The 21,754-nt window shown below is 41.5% G+C and overlaps 1 protein-coding gene across 1 annotated transcript in view; it reads right to left on the bottom strand.

The window, feature by feature from the left end:
• EIF4E3 (eukaryotic translation initiation factor 4E family member 3) overlaps positions 1 to 21,028 on the bottom strand; it is a 59,852-nt gene extending 38,824 nt beyond the window's left edge. The window contains exons 1-2 of the mRNA XM_077128728.1: positions 20,853 to 21,028; positions 5,692 to 5,764 (exon numbers count right to left, since the gene is read on the bottom strand). Coding sequence (XP_076984843.1) covers positions 5,692 to 5,764; positions 20,853 to 21,028 — 249 coding nt within the window. The remainder of the gene's footprint in view (positions 1 to 5,691; positions 5,765 to 20,852) is intronic.
• Positions 21,029 to 21,754: the final 726 nt, after the last annotated feature.

Below are 21,754 nucleotides of genomic sequence, written 5' to 3'. Positions count from 1 at the left end.
GGAGGCTCAACAACACACTCTTAAACAACCAGTGGGTCAAGGAAGAGCTTACAAGAGAAATCAGTAAATATCTCGAGGCAAATGAAAATGAAAACACAACATATCAAAACTTTTGGGATGCAGCAAAGGCAGTGCTAAGAGGGAAATTTATTGCCCTAAATGCCTATATCAAAAACGAAGAAAGGCCAAAAATTCAGGAATTAACTGTCCACTTGGAAGAACTGGAGAAAGAACAGCAAACTAACCCCAAAGCAAGCAAAAGGAAAGAAACAACAAAGATTAGAGCAGAAATAAATGAAATTGAGAACACGAAAACAATTGAGAAAATCAATAAAACCAGAAGTTGGTTCTATGAGAAAATCAATAAGATTGATGGGCCCTTAGCAAGATTGACAAAAAGAAGAAGAAAGAGGACGCAAAAAAATAAGATCAGAAATGGAAGAGAAGACATAACCACTGACCTCACAGAAATAAAGGAGGTAATAACAGGATACTATGAACAACTTTATGCTAATAAATACAACAATGTAGATGAAATGGACAAGTTCCTAGAAAGGCATGAACAACCAACTTTAACTCAAGAAGAAATGGATGACCTCAACAAACCAATCACAAGTAAGGAAATTGAATCAGTCATTAAAAAGCTTCCCAAAAAGAAAAGTCCAGGACCAGACGGCTTCACATGTGAATTCTACCAAGCATTCCAGAAACAATTAGTACCAACCCTGCTCAAACTCTTAAAAAAAATTGAAGTGGAGGGAAAGCTACCTAATTCATTCTATGAAGCCAACATCACCCTCATACCAAAACCAGGCAAAGATACTACAAAAAAAGAAAACTACAGACCAATCTCTCTAATGAATATAGATGCAAAAATCCTCAACAAAATTCTAGCAAATCAAATCCAGCAACACATTAAAAGAATTATACATCATGACCAAGTAGGATTCATCCCAGGTATGCAAGGATGGTTCAACATAAGAAAATCAATTAATGTAATACACCATATCAACAAATCAAAGCAGAAAAATCACATGATCATCTCAATTGATGCAGAGAAGGCATTTGACAAGATTCAACATCCTTTCCTGTTGAAAACACTTCAAAGGATAGGAATACAAGGGAACTTCCTTAAAATGATAAAGGGAATATATGAAAAACCCACAGCTAATATCATCCTCAATGGGGGAAAAGTGAAAACTTTCCCCCTAAGATCAGGAACAAGACAAGGATGTCCACTATCACCACTGTTATTCAACATCGTGTTGGAAGTTCTAGCCAGAGCAATTAGACAAGAAAAAGAAATACAAGGCATCAAAATTGGAAAGGAAGAAGTAAAACTATCACTGTTTGCAGATGATATGATACTATACATCGAAAACCCTGAAAAATCCACAGCAAAACTACTAGAGCTAATAAATGAGTACAGCAAAGTGGCAGGTTACAAGATCAACATTCAAAAATCTGTAGTGTTTCTATACACTAGTAATGAACAATCTGAGGGGAAATCAAGAAACGAATTCCATTTACAATTGCAACTAAAAGAATAAAATACTTTGGAATAAATTTAACTAAAGAGACAAAAGACCTATATAAAGAAAACTACAAGAAACTGTTAAAAGAAATCACAGAAGACCTAAATAGATGGAAGGGCATACCGTGTTCATGGACTGGAAGACTAAATATAGTTAAGATGTCAATTCTACCTAAATTCATTTACAGATTCAATGCAATACCAATAAAAATCCCAACAACTTACTTTTCAGAAGGAGAAAAACCAATAAGCAAATTTATCTGGAAGGACAGGGTGCCCCAAATTGCTAAAATATCTTGAGGGAAAAAAACGAAGCTGGAGGTCTCATGCTGCCTGACTTTAAGGCATATGATGAAGCCACAGTGGTCAAAACAGTATGGTACTAGCATAAAGATAGATATATTGACCAATGGAATCGAATAGAGTGCTTAGATATAGACCCTCTCATCTATGGATATTTGATCTTTGATAAGGCAGTCAAGCCAACTCACATGGGATAGAACAGTCTCTTCAATAAATGGTGCTTAGAGAACTGATATCCATATGCAAAAGAATGAAAGAGGACCCGTATCTCACACCCTATACAAAAGTTAACTCAAAATGGATCAAAGATCTAAACATTAGGTCTAAGACCATAAAACAGTTAGAGGAAAATGTAGGGAGATATCTTATGAAACTTACAATTTAAGGCGGTTTTATGGACCTTACACCTAAAGCAAGAGCACTGAAGAAATAAATAAATAAAAGGGAACTCCTCAAAATTAAACACTTTTGTGCATCAAAGAACTTCATCAAGAAAGTAAAAAGACAGCCTACACAATGGTAAAAAATATTTGGAAACGACATATAAGATAAAGGACCAGCATCCAGAATTTATAAAGAGATTGTTCAACTCAACAACAAACTCAATAAAGACAGCCAATCCAATTTACAAAATGGGAAAAAGACTTGAACAGACACTTCTCAGAAGAGGAAATACAAATAGCCAAAAGGCACATGAAGAGATGCTCAACGTCCCTGGCCATTAGAGAAATGCAAATCAAAACCACAATGAGATATCATCTCACACCCACCAGAATGGCCATTATCAACAAAACAGAAAATGACAAGTGCTGGAGAGGATGTGGAGAAAGAGGCACACTTATTCACTGTTGGTGGGAATGTCAAATGGTGCAACCACTGTGGAAGGCAGTTTGGCGGTTCCTCAAAAAGCTGAATATAGAATTGCCATACGACCCAGCAATACCATTGCTGGGTATCTACTCAGAGGACTTAAGGGCAAAGACACAAACGGACAGTTGCACACCAATGTTTATTTGTGTGAGATTATTAGCATTATTATTAGCAGCATTATTTACAATTCCAAGGAGATGGAAACAGCCAAAATGTCCATCAACAGACGAGTGGCTAAACAAACTGTGGTATATACAAACGATGGAATATTACGGAGCTTTAAGACAGAATAAACTTTTGAAGTATGTAACAACATGGATGGACTTTGAGAACATTATGCTGAGTGAGACTAGCCAAAAACTAAAGGACAAATACTGTATGGTCTCACTGATATGAACTGACATTAGTGAATAAACTTGGAATATGTCGTTGGTAACAGGAGATAGAAATAGGGTAAGATAGTGGGGTAATTGGAGCTGAAGGGATACAGACTGTGCAACAGGACTGGATACAAAAACTCAGAAATGGACAGCACAATACTACCTAACTGTAATGAAATTATGTTAAAACACTGCATGAAGCTGCATGTGAGAATGACAGAGGGAGGAGGGATGGGGACATAAACGAAATCAGAAAGAAAGATAGATGTTAAAGACCGAGATGGTATAATCTAGGAATGCCTAGAGTGTATAATAATAGTGAAATGTACAATGTACAAATTTTAAAAATGTTTTTGCATGAGGAAGAACAAAGGAATGTCATTATTGCAGGGTGCTGAAAATAGATGATAATACTTTAAAATGTCATCTTATGTGTGAGACTAAAACAAAAAATGTTTATGTGTTACAAAATTTATATTTTGACTAGAGCATTTCCTAATATAACTCATGTAGATAGTTTGATTGAACGTCATAAGTATTTGGAATCTCAGGTAGGACATGAGATTTTGTTGGTTTGTCCAGAGTGATGCCCCGATGAGTCCCAGAGTGATTTGATCAGTGACTGGAAAAGTATTTGCAAGCCCCCTTCGGGGAATGGTGAGAGCAGGGAGAAATTCAACTTCCCCAAGTTGAATTCTTGATATTCTCACAAGAAGTGTGGACAACCAAAGCTATAGGCTGAGCCCCCAGTCTTGGGGTTTGTTCATATGAAACTTAACCCCACAAAGGATAGGTCAAGTCTACTTAAAATTTAGGCCTAAGAGTTACCCCCAAGAGAGCCTCTTTTGTTGCTCAGATGTGGCCTCTGTCCCCAGCCAACATGACGAGCAGTCTCACCACCCTCCCCCTCTGCGTGGGACATGACTCCCAGGGGTGTGGACCTTCTTGGCAACATGGGACAGAGATCCTGGAATGAGCTGGGACTCAGCATCAAGGGACTGAGAAAAACCCTAGAATGAGCTGAGAATTAACATCAAGGGATTGAGAGAAACTTCTCAAAAGGAGGAAGAGTAAAATGAGACAAAGTGTCAATGGCTGAGAGATTCCAAACAGAGTTGAGAGGTTATCCTGGAGGTTATTCTTAGGCATTAAGTAGATATCGCCTTGTTGTTCAAGATGTAGTGGACAGGCTGGAGGGAACTGTCTGAAAATGTAGAGCTGTGTTCCAGTAGCCATGTTTCTTGATGATGATTGAACAATGATATAGCTTTCACAATGAGACTCTGTGAATGTGAAAACCTTGTGTCTGATGCTCCTTTTAGCTACTATATCAACAGAAGAGTAGAACATATGGAATAAAAATAAACAATAGTGGGAACAAATGTTAAAATAAATTTAGTTTGAAATGCTAGTGGTAAATGAAAGCGAGGAGTAAGGGGTATGGTATGTATAATCTTTTTTTTCTCTATTATTGTTTTATTTCTTTTTCTGTTGTCTTTTTATTTCTTTTTCTAAATCGATGCCAATGTTCTAAGAAATGATGAATATGCAACTATGTGATGATATTAAGAATTACTGATTATATATGTAGAATGGAATGATATCTTAATGTTTTATTTGTTAATTTTTTTAATCAATAAAAAAAAAATTATTTTTGTGCTACTCCTGTGAGAGGCTACCTAAGAGACACAACCTAAATATCAGGATATTGGAATTTTTAAGACATTAAAACATTTAGGGGCTTACCAGAAAAACATCTGAAGTTTAGCCCTCCAAGAAAATTCAGTGCATTTGGTAAATGCAACTATGAAGGTGAACTCAAAAGACTTTTTCTATCTGTAACAGCAGAGGTGGGAAACATGATAGAATTTGCTTTTGAAGAAAACAGAAATGTGATAAACTAAATAAATCAGTTTTTTTAAAAATAAATTTTCACACTAAGAGTTGGATGGAGAAAGAACTAGTAGAACTAAGAGTTTTACTTACTGAGACCCTGCTATGTATCAGGTATTCTGCTAAGTGTGGTATAACACTATCTTATATTCAATCCACACAGTAACCTATGGAGGTACCTGAGATTATGCTACCAATGTTACAAAAACAAGAAGAGTTGATTCTTGCCTGATTTAGGATGACAGAATTAGAACCTGAAGGAGGAAACTGGGCTGAGACCCTCTGCTTTTATATTCAAACCTATCTTGTGCTCTTAACCTTCCGTAACCCTGGGGAAGGCTCCACGGCCTCTCCCAGATGGGAATTAAAGGTGCAGAGAGGGGGCAGCAGGGCTGGAGTGTGAACAGGGACCCAGACAGATACCTTAAAACCTTCCCTCTTAACCACAGCATGGTCTGCTTTCCACGTGGGTCTGCAAAAGATTTAGGTAGTAGATAATGCTTTAGCAGCTCACCAAGAGAAGAGCAGGCCACTTGGGGCTGCACTAAGCCAGCCTCTGGGGAGAGCTCAGTAGAGGACCCTAATGGACAGGGAGCCAGCGATGAAACAGGTCCGTGTGCGGGGCTGGCAACACGAGGGAATCTGTAAGTTGGATGATTAACTGCCTAGCATATACTACACTATCCCGGGTATTCCTTTTTTTGATCTTACCTGAACTGTTTGTACTGTGTAGATTTTCTTCAGATTTGATGCACACTCAGCTGCTGTGGCACCAGGGAGGGATCTAAGCAAGCATAAGCAAAAGAATAAACAAAACAACTAATTAGTCAATGTTCACGAAATATTCCATAAGATATTTTCACAGTACTTAAAAAAAATCAGGTCTAAAGCCACAGAATTGGCCATTTCTGGGATGCTATTTAGAATTTAAAACGCAAAATTCTTACTTTGTGAAGTAATGTGTTTGCTTCTCTTAAAAATAAGCATAATTTATTTTGTGGAAATTTAACCAAAAAAAAAAAAAGGAAATGTATGTCTCAGAAACCTTAAAATCACATCTTTTTTTTTTTGAACATGGGCAGGCACCGGGAATCAAACCCAGGTCCTCTGGCGTGGCAGGCGAGCACTCTGCCTGCTGAGCCACCATGGCCTGCTCACATCTTTTTTTTTTTTTTAACATGGGCAGGCACCGGGAATCGAACCTGGGTCTCTGACATGGCAGGCAAGAATTCTGCCTGTTGAGCCACCATCGGACTGCCCAAAATCACATTTTAAAAAGATTAAAATAACTTTGTAATAATCAAGCATTCTGTCTAAGTCTTCAGATAAGAAAATGTTCCTATTGTGCAGATGACAATGAAAATGCAGTATCCTGACCTGGCTGTATGCTTGAAAAACTGAGGGATCATCTATTTCCCTCGTGGTAAATATCCATAAGCTCTTGAGAAATATAGTGACCTATGCCTGCTTTAAGAAACATTATTACTAAAGGTCAACTTTTGCTTCATCTGGCTTTGCATTTTTTTTTTCCAAAACAGTTGCCTTTAGAAAATATTTTCATTTGTGTTCTCTGGCTAATTTAATTATTTCCTGTGAACTCTATGGCCAAAATACATTAATCTTTAATTTGCTATATGTTCCACTAGATGGCAATATATGACAGGTTTATTCACCATAAAAACCAAACCAAGCGCCATTTCCTGGGATTGAAGGTAAAATGAGGTTAGGTTCTCACATGAATTCTTAGAAGGTAAGACCTACAAACCCACTGCCTCTTCTTCCTATACTGCATTCACAGGTTTGCTCAAGAATGCTGGGGTCCAATTACATTGGGCCTAAGATAATAATTTACCATGCAAATAATGCCCAGAGTATTATCAATGCCCTGTGCTTGGTTGTTTAGGTGAAAAATAAGAGGTTCAGAGCTGACCTGATGGAATCTGAAATCTATGAGAGGGATGCTCTTTACAATGACCAACCCTCAGAGATGCAGTCCTGGGGCCCTCAGGATGTTAACTTCCCAGACAGTCTTTAAAACACTGTACACCACCTATATAACAGAACTTAGCTTAGAGGTAGAGGGAATGGCAAAGCAAAGGGGTACAGGTGGGACGGGTACAGGGCACAGAGGCCAAGCTCTCCAGCCAACACTCCTACTACTCACCAGGGAATGCGCCTAACTCGCTGAACCTGAGCACAAAATTGCATTTTTGAATACAGCTCCCTCATGTGGAGGTCCCTGAGGAAGCACAGTATGGATAAGTCCAGAGGTAAACAAGGGACCTCCCATTTAGTAGGTGAAGTCCAATAAAATAAATCTAAACTGATTTTACAACACTTTTCTTGTTTATAAAGTTGCAGGGCTTTTGTTTTTTAAAGCAAATCCCTAGCAACCACCAGGATTGCATTTTGTTGCCAGAATGAAACCTAAAATAACTATGTTGAATGGTGTAGTGAAGAGGGAGGTAACTCAGCACCTTGCTAATCAGTGCCTGCCGTGATGAAATACATCAGCCTGTGTGGATTGACTAGGCTTGGTGTTATCAAATGTGGACTTGAATCAATATTAATTTCCTATTTAATCCACATTTATGTGCTCTTTTTTCTTTAATAATAAAACAATTGGAAGCTTCAAAACTCTGTTTTCTGAATAGAGTTTTTATGCAAAAAAATCTATTGCTCGTATATGAAAATATACTGTTTTTTATTCCAATACTTATTTTCCTTCCTTTGAAAAGTTTAGGGGACCTCTCTACCAAATATGTTCAGCAAATATATCCCCGGAACCCCCAAAGCACAGGAGACTATATACAGGGCTTCTTCCCAAATGTTGGGGGAGGCAGGTAGGATTCAAAAAGAGGAATTGTATTTGCACTGTTTTCATTATTAAAATTGTACATTTCAATTTTTAATTTTTCACTTCAATATATGAAGGTTTAGAATGAGTATAATTTAAGTTTTCACCTCACATAGCCCTAAGTCAGTTTAAACAAATGTAATGTGAAGATAATATTTAACCCAAAAAATCATCAACAAACATGTTCTAGATGCTTCTTTTTTCATGGCCTCAGTCTCCACGTTTGGTCTTTTACTCATGTGCCAGTGTAGGAGACAATCATACAAAGTTATTTAGGCTCCCTTATTTTACTATCTGAGCCTTTTGGAAAAGTCTAGTTTTCGGAACCTAAGAAACAGGTATAGAATGAAACAATTGGGAAGCACTTATTAGTGGAAGACAGCAATGTCAATAGCTAAATATATATCTTCTGTATACCTGCCAGTGTGTGCAGCATTTTACCTCTACTATAGATTTAATCTTTGCAACTGTTAATATTATTTACCACTATTTTACAGATTAGCAAAGTGGGGTTTAGAGACGTCTGGTAACTAGACCAAAGCCACAAAAGCAAGTGGCTTATCTGAGATTTCCTACTCTTCACCCCCCACTGGTGAGCTACCCAGTTTAGTCAGACACAAAACTGTTGGTGTGCAGTTATCATCAAGACCACGATTTTTGCAGAATCCCATTTTTAATACAAAATTGTGTCCATATGACCTTCTTAGGGGAAATTATTAAAATAATCTTTCCATGAAACAGGGTAGGGAAGGTTCTCACTAAAATCAACAGGATGATTCAACAATAGCTCCATTTGGATCAACTGACACTTAATTATGCTGATACACTGGGGTTTGAAAAGGAATGTCATGTTCTATGGAAATTCAGTTTCCTCGTTTCTTAATGGAGGACTTTGGACTCGATGACTTTAAATGTTCCTTCCAGATGCCAGACAGTTGTATGAATTACAGATTTCAAAGCAACAAAACAATAACTCTACAACAACTACTGGTACCAAATGGTTAATATGGCCTGCAAAAGGAATGGACTCTTCTGCCGGCCAAATCTGATTCCGATGATCAAAGAAAAACACCCATACGCCTAAAGCTCATGCCTGAACCTCAGATATCTTTAACAAACAAAATTGGGCCACATCAGCAAAATCAATTTCAAAACGTCGAACAAGTTGAGAATTTTTTTTCATTATCTGCCTTGTAAAAAGGTCAGTCTGTATTGGCCTTCCTGATTCAAAGTTGAACCGAAAGCTGTATCGTCTACTGTTACTGTTTCTTAAAGTAGTAGCACAGGCTGTTTCATGGCACTGCAGACAGCCCTCCCCCTCTTTGCCCCATCACTCTGAAAACTGTAGCAACTGAAGACCCATGCTTGTAACAGATTTCAATGAAAGAAAATGTTTTTACTGATATCACATATTCAGTATAGTCTCACATCTTAAAAAAATCATTTAATGCCATTCATGTTACAAACCTAAACCTCTCAACAGAACCCTCCAAACCCTCTCTCTGCAGTCTAGGGGTGTTCACCTGGGGATAATGTTGTAATTTGGCAACAACTGAGGACACCTGGCAAATATCTGGTGCTCTCTGTAGTTGGAACAACGGGGGAGAGGCATTTAGTAGACAGAGGACAGGGATGCTGCTAAACATCCTAAAGAGCACAGGACAGGACCACCCCCCTACCCCAGCCCCGCAACAAAGAATTACTAAGTCCAAAAGTTAAATAGTTCCAAGGCTGAGAAACCCTGCTACAGATATGTAATCAATAGTCTCAGGGGATTTATATTTATTTGATCAACAAAGATTTATTACATACCTTTTATAGCTAAATATAGCTGTGTTCATTCTAAATAAAGCCCCAATCCCATGGAGTTCAAGTAACTGGCTCCCAAAGGCAAAGAAACAATGTTTAGATTCATTTTTATTTGCCTTGGAGTAAGGAGGTGGGGGGAAAGGCTGAGAGAGATACATACATATTGATTATGACCATACTTAGAACAATTCATAGCCAGAGCTACAGAAAACAAAGAATTAGGACCTGCTTGCACATTCTCCAATTCTGTGTCACTTTCCTCCTGTATAAGGTAGAGCTGAGCGCACAGCAATGAACAACACATGCCCAATGGATGGATCAGGTTAAGGAATATGCATTGTCCCACCTGTTTTTCTTCTGATTTAATAGGATTAATAAGGCTTCCTTTTTTGAGCATGCATTATATGAAGAGTTCTGCATCTATTATTTTTTTACCATACAGCAAGCCTGCTAGGTTGGCATCATTATCTCCCTTGACAGATTAAAAAACTGATAAGCAGGAAACTTCTTTTTCAGTGGCACATCTGTATTGTTCTTCTAGTCTGACTCGGATCCTGCGACCTTCCTATCGGACTACAGAAAACCAAGCATGGGTGCTCAAATACCTGCTTATGGTGAATCCCTCTCTCATCCCTTCTTAGATTATCTATTTCCTCCTTGGGCCTACCCACTGCTCCTGCCTATCATTCTTTGCTCTTCGGCAATCCATTCTAGCCACAAAAATTATTGGGAGGGAAGAAGAAGCAAAGATGCAGGAAACAGTTTGACGCAGCCAGAATCCGTGGCAATCACAACATCCCAAAATGTAATGCATGCAAGTAACACAATTCAAGAAGAACACATCTACACATCAGCCTTTTCTGGGGTTGAACATGGAAGGAAGATAATGTATCAAACAAAAGCAACAGACAGGATGGAGTAGGGAGGCAGGAATGCATAGGGGGTAAGAACATGAGTTTTGAAATCAACAGACCTGAGTTTAACTCCCTTCCCAGCTCAGCCACCTACCAGCCCTGTGAAGACTCTGGTCCTCTCTAGAAACATGGTCTTTACCTCGTTAATATGCTATGTGGACTACAGGAGCTACTGTTCTATAAAGCACTCACACATTCCTGACATTTAATAAGCAACTGCTGCTATTATCATCATCATCACCATCATCATCATCACTGAGATGGGCAGAATAGGATGCAGACAAGAAAGCCAACAGAACTAAGACACCAAGCAAATTTTCTAATAGTGAAAATGTGACAGAGAGTAAGGACCACAAGAAGCCGGAGAAAGTTACACGCATAGCTAAGAAAAGGAAAGCCTACCAGGTACCAATCTCTAGACTTAAGATCATAGCTACAGTGAGAGCTGCTTCTTCTTGGACTTGGCCAATCTAGAATCTGTGATGGTTAAAGCTGAAGTAGGAAGACCCTTCAAGGTCTGCCAAGTAGATGATTAGTGTGAAAATATCAGGGGAGCAGTTTATGCTACTTAAGCCCACAACTCCCAACTCCAGTTTTCCATCACTCCTGTTTGATCTCCAACCCAACAACGGGTTAAAAGCAAACACATTTAAAATTATTCCTGTGAAGGAGAAGCCAAGTCTACTTGATTATGCCTAAGAGTCAGCCCCAGAGAACCTCTTTTTTTCCTCAGATGTGGCCTCTTTCTCTACATGGAACATGACTCCCAGGGGTGTAAATCTCCCTGGCAATATGGGACAGAACTCCTGGGGATGAGCCTGGCCCTGGCAATTTGGGAAGGAGAAAGTCTTCTTGACCAAAAGGGGGAAGATAGATGAAACAAAATAAAGTTTCAGTGGCTGAGAAATTTCAAATAGAGTCGAGAGGTCATTCTGAAGGTTATTCTTATGCAGTACATAGATATCCCTTATCAGTTTTTGGTGTTTTGAAGGAGCTAGAGGGAAATACCTGAAATTATTGAACTGTAATCCAAAAGCCTTGATTCTTGAAGATGATTAAAAATCTATAGAGCTTTTAAGGTGTGAATGTCTGGATGTGAAAACCTTTTCCCTTTATCCAGTGTATGAACAGATGAATTAGAAAAAAAAAGACAAAAAATAAATAAACAACAGTGGGGGTTGGGAAGGTATGGGATATTTTGGGTGTTCTCTTTTACTTTTATTCTTATTTTTATTAGTTTTTTGCACAATGAACATGTTAAAAAAAAACAATTGTAATGATGCATGCACAGCTGTATGATGATACTGTGAACCACTGTTACACTTTGGATGAAAAAGTCATTGAAGAGGAAAAAAAGACAAATGCATTTTAAGATTTTATATGTAAAACAGGTTAAAATTCCTTCTCACTTGGGGAGTTAGGAGAAAGCAGAAAGTCCTTTAAGGTTGGACTAACTGTTCTTCTTGAATGGTTTCCAAGCACCAATGTAGCATCATTTATTTGCACAAATTCAGTATGCTAATTACAAATCATCTTTATCTACTCACCAATCTACCTAATTATCTACTCATCTGCCCATAAGACAACATTTTTAAGCTTCATTTAAGTATTTTATTCTCTTTCTTATTCAAGAATACTTACTGAGCCCCCCAAAACTAAAAGATTATTATAAGACTACCACTTCCTGTGCTGGTTGCACACATTATCTCATTTCATCCTAATTAAAACACCTTGAGGCAAATAATACTTCCAACACAACTCTGCAGATAAGGAAACCAAGCCTGACGGAACTAAGGTAACTCGCACAAAGATACTCAGCTGCTCAGAGGCAGAGCCGACACTTCAACCAAGGGCTGCCCAACAACCTTGTTCTTAGTCAACAGCTTAAAACGGAACACTAACTGGATGGCAGATATTCTGCTAGGCAGCATGACACAACTCTCCTGCAGCTTACAGACCTTCATTCAGACTTTCCAGGAATCCAAATATGCATTCCCCATTAAATGCCACCCATAACGATACTGCTATTGCAGTATACACTCAGTAATTAAGTTCATGGGGACAGAGGTCTTTAAATATCTAATAAAATCATCTGATCATTACTTGGTTAAGAGTCAGCAGGCAATAGCACCACTTACCAGCCATGTGAATACCTGGAGATGCCGTTTACAAAAAAAAAAGTTGAAAAGCTTTTCTCAAGCCCTGCCTGCATCCTTGCCACTCAAAAGTGTGATCCATCAACCAGCAGGAGCATTATCTGGGAGCTTGTTAGAGATGCAATCTCAGACCCCACCCCAGACCTGCTGGATCAGAACTGGTATTTTAACAAATCCCAGGTGATTCATACGTACATTTAAATTTGAAACATTAAATGGCCCACAGCCATTTAAATCAGGTCACCATAAGAAATGGTTACAACTTGGGCAGTAAAATTAGTTTCACAAGAAAAATATAAAAATCACTACTCTCATACCACTCTGACCCAAAAAGAGATTATCAAAAGGGATTATCATTACATGTGAGGGACAATCCTATAAAGGTGCTTAAACATAGGTTTTCAAGCTCTCATCTTTAAAAAATTTTGAAACAGAGGGTCCTTAAGTATGTCCCATGAAAGTGGCCCTAAATTTCCTTACTTGTGAAATAAAGTGGAAGGCCCAGATTACCTCTCAAGTTCTGTCCAGCTTTAATATTTTAGGGTATGGGGGACCTGTGTTCCATTTACTGTCATTTTCACAAGGAAGCAGTGCTCATCAGATTTAGAGGCATCAGTGCAAATCCAGTTTCCATTTTATATTAGCTGTGTGACCTCGGCAAGTTACTGAATTTCTCTGAGCCTCAAATTTCTAACTACAAAATGCTGCTCAGATGATGTACTTGAATCTTGTGAGGATTATCTGGATGTTTATGTACAGCACTCAATTCAGTACCTGCTACAGAATGGTAAATAGTTAATATTAATGAGTTCAGGGAAGCACAGTTTAAAATTCTATATGACTGCAGATTATATTTGCTATCAACAAGTGAGACTGCACTCAGTCATGTGGGGCTGAGCATCCAATCAGCTGGAGGCCTTAAAGTCCAGAATTGAGATTTTAGAAGTCAGAAAGAAGAATTTCTGCCTTTACTTCAGCCAGGGGAATTTAATTTCACCTTTATCGGAGTTTCCAGCTTGTGGTTTACCCTACAGAATTAGGGTTTGCCAGCCCCCACTGGAATGTGAGTTACCTCTTATGATAAATTTCTTAAGAGTATATATATATCCTATCAATTCTGTTTCTCTGGAGAACCCTAATACAGTACCTGGCATTAACAGTGATACTTAGAAAAAAAAATCTATATGGCATAATATAGTTAAGTACAGGATACATGTACCCACAATAAATATTTGGCAAAAAAGTGAATGATGGCAATATTCCACAATATATGAAAGATAATTTCATTTCAGCCAGGAAACCACCCTAAAAGGGGAAAGACCCTAAATTCAGTCTTCCTGCTAAATTTACTAGCATTGGCTCAGCTGTCAGAGGGAAAAATTTTCTCAGGTCTTGTTAATGATTAAGTGTGCCCTTGTATATCATTCGCTTCATTAGAGATGATTTCATTTTAATCACTTTTAGATAGATCTGTGGCTTGTGGCTACCCCAGCTTCTTATCTGAAGAGTCGCATAGAAAACTGGTCCGAGGTCTATTACTTGTCTGTTAATAATGTAGGTATTGAAACCATCTACAGAATCTAAGCCTTTTACTTTTGCATGTTTGTTTATTTGAGTTTGACTTCTCCCTGCTTTTATCTATTGTCACTCCTAGCCTAGATCTGCTTGGGTAGCAGCTGGATCTCTTTCATCTTGATGTCTAATTGATCCTTCAACACATGGTGGGATAGACTAGAAATACAACAGCGTCTGCATTTGCAACAGAATTCAGCAAGGCCAAGTTTTTAACTACCATCTTCATGCCAGACCACTAAAGTCTTGACAATTGTCTTAGATTTGGAAATAAGTAAATGGCATCTATAATGTTACAAACAGGAAAATATATTTTTTGAGCATCTGGTCCTGGGAGAAGACAAGCAACTTTTCTGAGCAAGGGTAGTTAGGGCCTTCGGACCTACCTGCAAGAGGAAAACCTCTGACCCACCGTTGGGCCCCACAGTCTGCGGCCTTTCCCTGCCAGACCTACCCAGAGGCTCTTTGTCCCTTACAAAATAATAATAATAATAAAAAAATCCTAGGCAATTTAGAAAGCCTGTGTATTCAGAAGGGAAAAGAAAGGGAAAAGTCAAGATATCAGTCACTCTCCCTGCCATCCAGCTTCCTCTTACGCCCACTCTATTATCCGGTGACTTCGGGAACCTGTTTGTCAAGGCTGTCTCCATCTCCCTATGTCAGATTAGTTCCTATGGCCCACACCACTGGAATGCATTTGAAAGTGCTGCAATCTTTTCGGTGGGTCCCTCTGGAATCCCACCTCTCTGAAGCCTTCATTGATGCTGCTGAAGCATATGACATGTCAGACATCCATCCTCGGAGGGGAGGACCCCACGCTGTACTGATCTTTGCATGCTCAGGTCCCAGCAATTAATATGCTCTATTAATATGACTAATAAATAGAGCAGTAATTCTCAAATTTTGGTACATTCTAGACCTATCTGAGGCACTTGTTCCAGATTCCCAGGCCTACCCTCAGAGGTCTGATCAGCAGTTCGGGGACTGTGTTGGGTAGTCACAGGTCTCATCAGCAGTTCTGGGGCAGGGTCGGGGAGCCTGTATTTTTAAAAGCACAGCCAGGTGCTCTGATGTAAAGGGATAGGGATTACACTCTTGAGAAACTGGCCTGGTGGCGCTAAACCCTGATGGGGGTTGGGTGGGAGGGGCACGCCACGGCCCACCTTTGTGGTTGAAATCAAAAGCCCACACACATTCACTTAGTGTCTACCCTGTGTCAAGCACTGGAATGTGAGCCCCTGGAGTCACAGTAATGAGGCAGCCATTGAGTCCCATAGTCAAGTGGGAAGGACAAGAGAAGGAAGCAGTTATCCATAACAGAAATACTGAACTATAAAAAAATGCCATGAGAACACAGAGGGGTGGGCTTAATCCTGCCTTGGATAAGGACTATTTAAGGAAAATTACAGAATTTGCATTTTCATAGGGCCTTGAAGGATGCATGGCAGCTTTTCAGGGAGTCAAAGGGGAGCAGCGCATTTCAAGCAAAAGGAAGAACATGAGACAAATTTCAGAGTCTGGAAAGTCTGTGTTTATCCCAGAAATGGGACAAGCAGTCTGATGTTCCTTGTGAGAATGGACAGACTAAATGGTATTGTCTGTTGGAAAGGGGCAGATGATAAATTTAAAAAGGAGTCAGGTAGAGGGGAACCGGGATTACAAATAAAAAAATATCAATATGTAAATACGGACCATAATCTGTAAATCTAGTTTTCCATTTTTCCCAAAACTGTGGAAACCCTTCTTCAAATTAAAGTGACCCATTTTTAAAAGCAAACAACAGAGATGTGCTGATAAAAGTAATGACAGAGATCCCAGAATCCCACCTGTTTGCATAACACAACCCCACTACGGTGTTATTCCTAAGGCGTAAGAGACATGGAGTAAAATCTACAGCCATGGCGGAGGAGGAGGGGGGCAGAGAAGTTTGGAATGACAAGATAAGGTGTACGTTAAGAACCCTAGTGGAGGGTTGCCTGGAGAAGGGAGGTAATGAAACAGGCTGGTGTAAGAGGTGACCAAGTCCTGTACTAGGGAGGGGACGGACTGGATTTGCAGCAAGATTCCCAAGGGCCAATGCACAGTGTGAACTATGGAATCGGATGCAGCAGGGTACCTAAGAGAAGAAAATTCAAAGATCAAGAGAAAAATGTGCACTAGGGTGGTATGATTAGCCAACACACAGGATGAAGACCAAGGAACAGAGTGAAAAGAAATTAGCTCAGTTACTGAATAATCAATACCATATTTAAAGAACACTTGGATCTCCTGAACTCTTGGAAGCATGTGTTCAGAACTCAGGAAAGAGGTCATAGGTAAAGATGATTTGCAAATGATAATCAGAGTAACATAAACCACCATGGAAAAAGGTAAATTCATTCTGGGTAGAATTCAATAACATCCTAAATATTTAATAAGGGTCAACTTAGGCAAGGCTCTGTTCAGAAATTGAGTATAAAGCAATGGGGGGAAATTCCTTGCCTCATGAAGCTTATATTCTAGTGAGAAAAGACAGACAAATGGTGGTGATAGTATGGGTCAGAGGGCTGGAGAGTGTGTGACAGGTTATGTGTGCCTTTCCATATTAGTGGTCAAGGAAGGTCTCACTGGGTCGAGTCCTGAAGGATAAGATAGAGCAGGCCAAGCAGGTGACTGTGAGAAGAGCATTCTGGGCAACAGGGAACACTGGTAGCAAAGGTTCAGTGAGCTAGAAGAAAGCTGGCAGGAGGGAGAGAAATGGAGGCAGAATTGGAGGTGTACTGAGCAGGGGCAGGAAGAGCTGCAGTTTTATGGGCTCTTATAAGAACTCCGGTTTTTGCTCTGAGTGAAATGGGGAGCTGAGAAGTGACCTGCCTTAACTATGTATAAAAAGGACAACGTTGGTTGCTGTGATGGGAATGGATTTGTACGGGGCAAGGGCAGTAGCAGGGAGAGCAGTCAGGAGGCTCTTGCAGTGATCCAGATGAGGGAAATGGTGTGGCCCAGCGTCTCAGATGCCAGTGGTGAGAATTAACTGGACTCTGGATACATTTTGTTGGTAAAACTAATATAATTTGTTCATAATGGATGTAGTGGGAAGGAGGAGGAAGATGAAGAAGAGGAGGGAGGAGAGTGGCGAGGAGAGGGGTAAAAGGAGGAGAGTCGTAGATCACTGTGAGATTTCTGGCCTGAGCAAATGGGAGGGTGGCTTTGCTATTACCTGCTCTTTCCCAAAACAGGCCGACAGGGAGAGGCAAGTTTAGGAGGGAAGAGAATGAGGCTGTTTCGCACATTCTAAGCCCGGATGTGTATTGGATATCCACATAGAGATGGAGAGGAGGAACTGAATATACAAGTTGTGGGAATCACTAATGGTACAGCAGATATTTAAAGCATTGGGACTGGATGAGATCACTGATGCAGATGAAGGAAAGAGGTCTGGGGACTGAGCCTTGTGGATAAAACTCAGAGGAAAAGGGCTCACTATGACATGAAAATGAAAGCAGTCAGAGACACACAACCCAGAATGGCCTTCAAGAATCAAAACATGACAGAGTTTTAAACATCTAGAAAAATATCTCCAAAATCATAAATTCTTAACAATACAGTGTAATTTTTTAAAAGAAGGATTTATTGGAGTTTACGAAAATGCAAATAACTCTATTGAGGGGCTTTCCAATTCATCCATCAGAGGGAGGAATTTAAATCACTGGCATCCTCACACTAATTAATATAAGCTGCTTGAGGGACTATGGATGGGGGGGAGAACTGCGGACAGGGAGGAGAGAAGTAGATATCTGAGAGTCTGGTAATAACCATGCTGATATTTCACATTTATTCAGCACTTATTTTATGTCAGGCACCGTGTAAGATGTTTTGCATTTATTGCTCTCATTTAATCCTCAAAACAGCCCTGTGAAGATATATTCTATGATTATTCTCATTTTACAAACAGTGATAGTGAGGCTTAGATCACCTGTCTATCATCACAGCTGGCTGACAGGCAGGACAGGCCAGGAAGTAGGTGTCAAAGGGGAGTTTTAAGTAGTAGGAAGGCTTGGGATGTCATGGAACTCAAAACTGATGTCAGAAATCAGCTATGTTGGGTGAACGGAACCGTGAGGGTGCTCCTGAAAACCTTATCACTCCCTAGAATGCTGATTCTCTGGGGAGGAAATTACAAATAAACTTCTGGAACACAATGTGTTCCAGCCTATATAAGTAAATGTAATGGATTCCCAGAGAAGTGGAAAAAGTTCAATAAAAGCTATGAGATGATTTATCAGGCAGAATGAATTCATATGTGCTCTGTCGGAACTAATTATAAGTCCTAAATTAACACAGCCCTTTCTATTAAAGATTTGGATATTGTGGCAGTAACATATTTCATTTGATTACTGGATTTTAGGGAAGAAAAATATGCAAATAAAAATAGGAAAAATACAGTTTGTGTCTTCAGTAAAGTCACTCTATTCTTTTCTTAAAAGATACCAGATAGTCCTAAAAAGTTGTGTGTTATGTATTTATATTTTAGACCATTCTTATGTGCTGTTCCTATATATATACTCTTTTGAAAAAATTGTGGTAATGTTTAATTTGACATTTAAACCATCTTAAGAGTACAATTCAGTGATATTAATTAGATATACACTGCTGTACTACCATCAAACCATCCATTATCAAGACTTCATCACTCAAAACAGAAATTCTGTATTAAGCAATAACTCTCGACTACCCCTTCCCTTACCCCCAGATAACTTTATAATCCTCTTACTGTCCCTATGAATTTGCTTATTTAGATCTTTCATGTCAAGAGAATCATATTGTATTTGTCCTTTTGTGTGCAAACTAATTTTTGACTTTTAAAAGGAAACTGTCTTGATACTGTTTCCACCAGTCAACAGCCTCCCAAATTTAGACCACAGATCCAGGTTTAGCTCCTTGAAAACAGATACCAGGTAACAATACAGCACACCTTTGAAAACAAAGATACAAATGACTTCACTGGGCTGAAGTTTGCCAAACCCACTCTTGCAATGACAGTAAAATGCTCTCTTAGCATCTCATAAATGAAAGTGAAAATGTTTTGAAACACTGGAGACTCACTCCACTTCCACGCCCCCAATTTCTTCATGTCTCAGGAAAAGATAATGGCTCTGTGTGTCAACTCTTATAGATAGGAGCTGCTTCAAACAAGAAAAAGGAATTAGCTTATCTTTGCTAAAAATGAGGAAAACCACTTTTAAGAAATCTTGCAGGCATTTTTACGTGAGGTCTTTTAAGACCAGACTGGGTCTACTAAGAAAATTTCACAGAAAACTGATACATATTCTTCTAGCACTTAGCCATAGTAGTCCCAGTTTCATCAAAGTTTTTGTAAGCTCTCGGGACACCCTTGAGGACAGTGCCCATGGCCATGTTGGGCTCTCACTGCTGGGCAGGTACTAAGAAGGGGCTTTGCAGTCACTCATTTCTTCAGATGTCAAAAACTTCTTGTGCTACTACTATTTATCCAGCACTGTTCTAGGTACTGGAATTCTAACAAATATCAAAAACAAAGTACCTGCTACCTGCCCTTTAACTGTCAGGAGGTGTTGAGGGGTTGGGTAGACAAATTTTAAATAAACAGATTCGTATAAAATAGAATGCTGTAGCATGAAGCATTATGAAGAAAAAAGTTGCTGGGCAGGGGAAGACAAAATGACGGAAAGGTGGGTATTTTAAATGCAGCAGGCAAGGAGGCCTTTCTGAGGAGATGGCACCTGAGAAAGCAATAATCGTCCCCACTTTACCTCACTTTAAAGTGAGGGACGCCCTGTGCAGGCCTGGCCTATGCTTGTTTGCTCACCATTGAATCCCCAGCGCCTAGGAGATGTGTGGCTCCACAGCTGGTGCTCAAAACCTGCCTAGTGGATGAGGAAGGATTCACAGAGGTGTCCACAGCAGCTTCGGCCTGGTACGGTGTGGAGGCGCTCTCTGTGCGGTAATAGTGTACCACCACACCTTCTAGGGGCTTGGTCAACTCTTCCCGAGAGCTGTCACAGCTAACGTCTTGCCCTGACTTCCCCAAGAGCCCTGTGGGGTAACGAGGACAGCGATCACGCTCCCCACTCTACAGAGAGGACCCGACTATCCCGCCGAGGTGGCGCTGGGGTTCGAACGCGTGTCCCCACAGCCAAGCTAGGACGTCCGCCCGACGGCAAGCTCCTTTTGAAGGGAATAAAGGGGAAAAGTGCTGCCGAAACTCTCGGGACCAAGCATCTCCTCTGCGGGCCGGGAAGGCGGGGTCGCCAGCCGCTCGCCCCCGCCCGAACCTCGTCTGCCCACCCGGCTCAGCCCGAGCCCTGGAACGCGCACCGGCGGGCGCAGAGACGCCGCGGGGCCCGGCTCTGCGCCATTGCTGAGCGGCGCCGGGGGCCGGGGAGCCTGGGTGTGGGAGCAGGGGCGGAGGGACGAAGAGGAGAGCTACGGGCTGGCCCGAGCGCACCCGGGTCCGGGGACGCGGGGCGTCCAGACAAAGCGGCGGGCGCACGGCGGCGACGGCGGGTCCGGGAACCGGACGCAGCGGGCCCCGCGCCCCCTCACCTGTCGAGCCAGAAGGTCCAGGGCGAGTGCAGCGGGACCCCGCCCGGCTCTGGCCGCAGCTCCGACAGCTGCTGCAGGCCGAGCGCTGGCTCGGCGGGGGCGGCGGCGGAGGCGGAGCAGGACCCCGGCGGCTCCCGGGCCCTGGCGGGGGGCGCGGCGGCCGGGGGTAGCGCCATTTTCTCCGCCCCGCCTGCGAGGCCGGCGGACGCGCGGACCGCGAGGCGAGCGACGGCTGAGTCACCCCGGGTCCCGCGCCCGCCCCGCCCTGCGCCCGCCCCGCCCCGAGCCTGCCGCCCGCCGGGCCTGGGAACCGCGCCGCGGGGCCGCGGGGGCACAGCCCGGTGGGGGCAGCCGAGGGCGCAAAACAAAGGCAGGCCGCCCCACGGCCTGGTCGGGAACAGAATAGGCCCAGACAAGGACCCCGCGTACGGGGAAGCGACGGATCAGTCGGAAGTGGCGTCCAAGGGCTAGCAGAGCGGCGGCCCGGGACAGATTAGCGGAGGGGGCGGGAAGGGGAGCAGAGGAACGGACCGGGTTCTGTCTGTTTAGACAGACAGAAGGTCGGCAGGATTGAGGATGGACAGGCTACAAACAGAGGTAGAGAGGGATGGGCCAGGGATGGAGTCGCAAACTCACATGGTGGGAGGTAATGAGGAATGGATCCACATACCAGCGGTGTAAAGGACGGATGAGAAAGCTGACAGATGGTTGGAGGAGGGAAGGATGAATGGTTGGAAGGGCAGATGGAAACACAGTTGGATGTGTCAGGGGATGTGAGGGGAACCACCGGTCAAAAGGACAGAATGTTCAGAAGGGCAGAAAGAAAGGTCCAGACAGAGGAAGAAGCTGAGAACGTTGTGACGCCTGCAGGACGCTGCAGCAGGTCAGTTTGCATTCCTCAT

This window comes from Tamandua tetradactyla, chromosome 15 (genome assembly GCF_023851605.1).
Source record: "Tamandua tetradactyla isolate mTamTet1 chromosome 15, mTamTet1.pri, whole genome shotgun sequence".
Classification (NCBI taxonomy): domain Eukaryota; kingdom Metazoa; phylum Chordata; class Mammalia; order Pilosa; family Myrmecophagidae; genus Tamandua; species Tamandua tetradactyla.
Note: the sequence above shows the minus strand (reverse complement) of the source record. Positions and strands in the feature narration are given on the sequence as shown.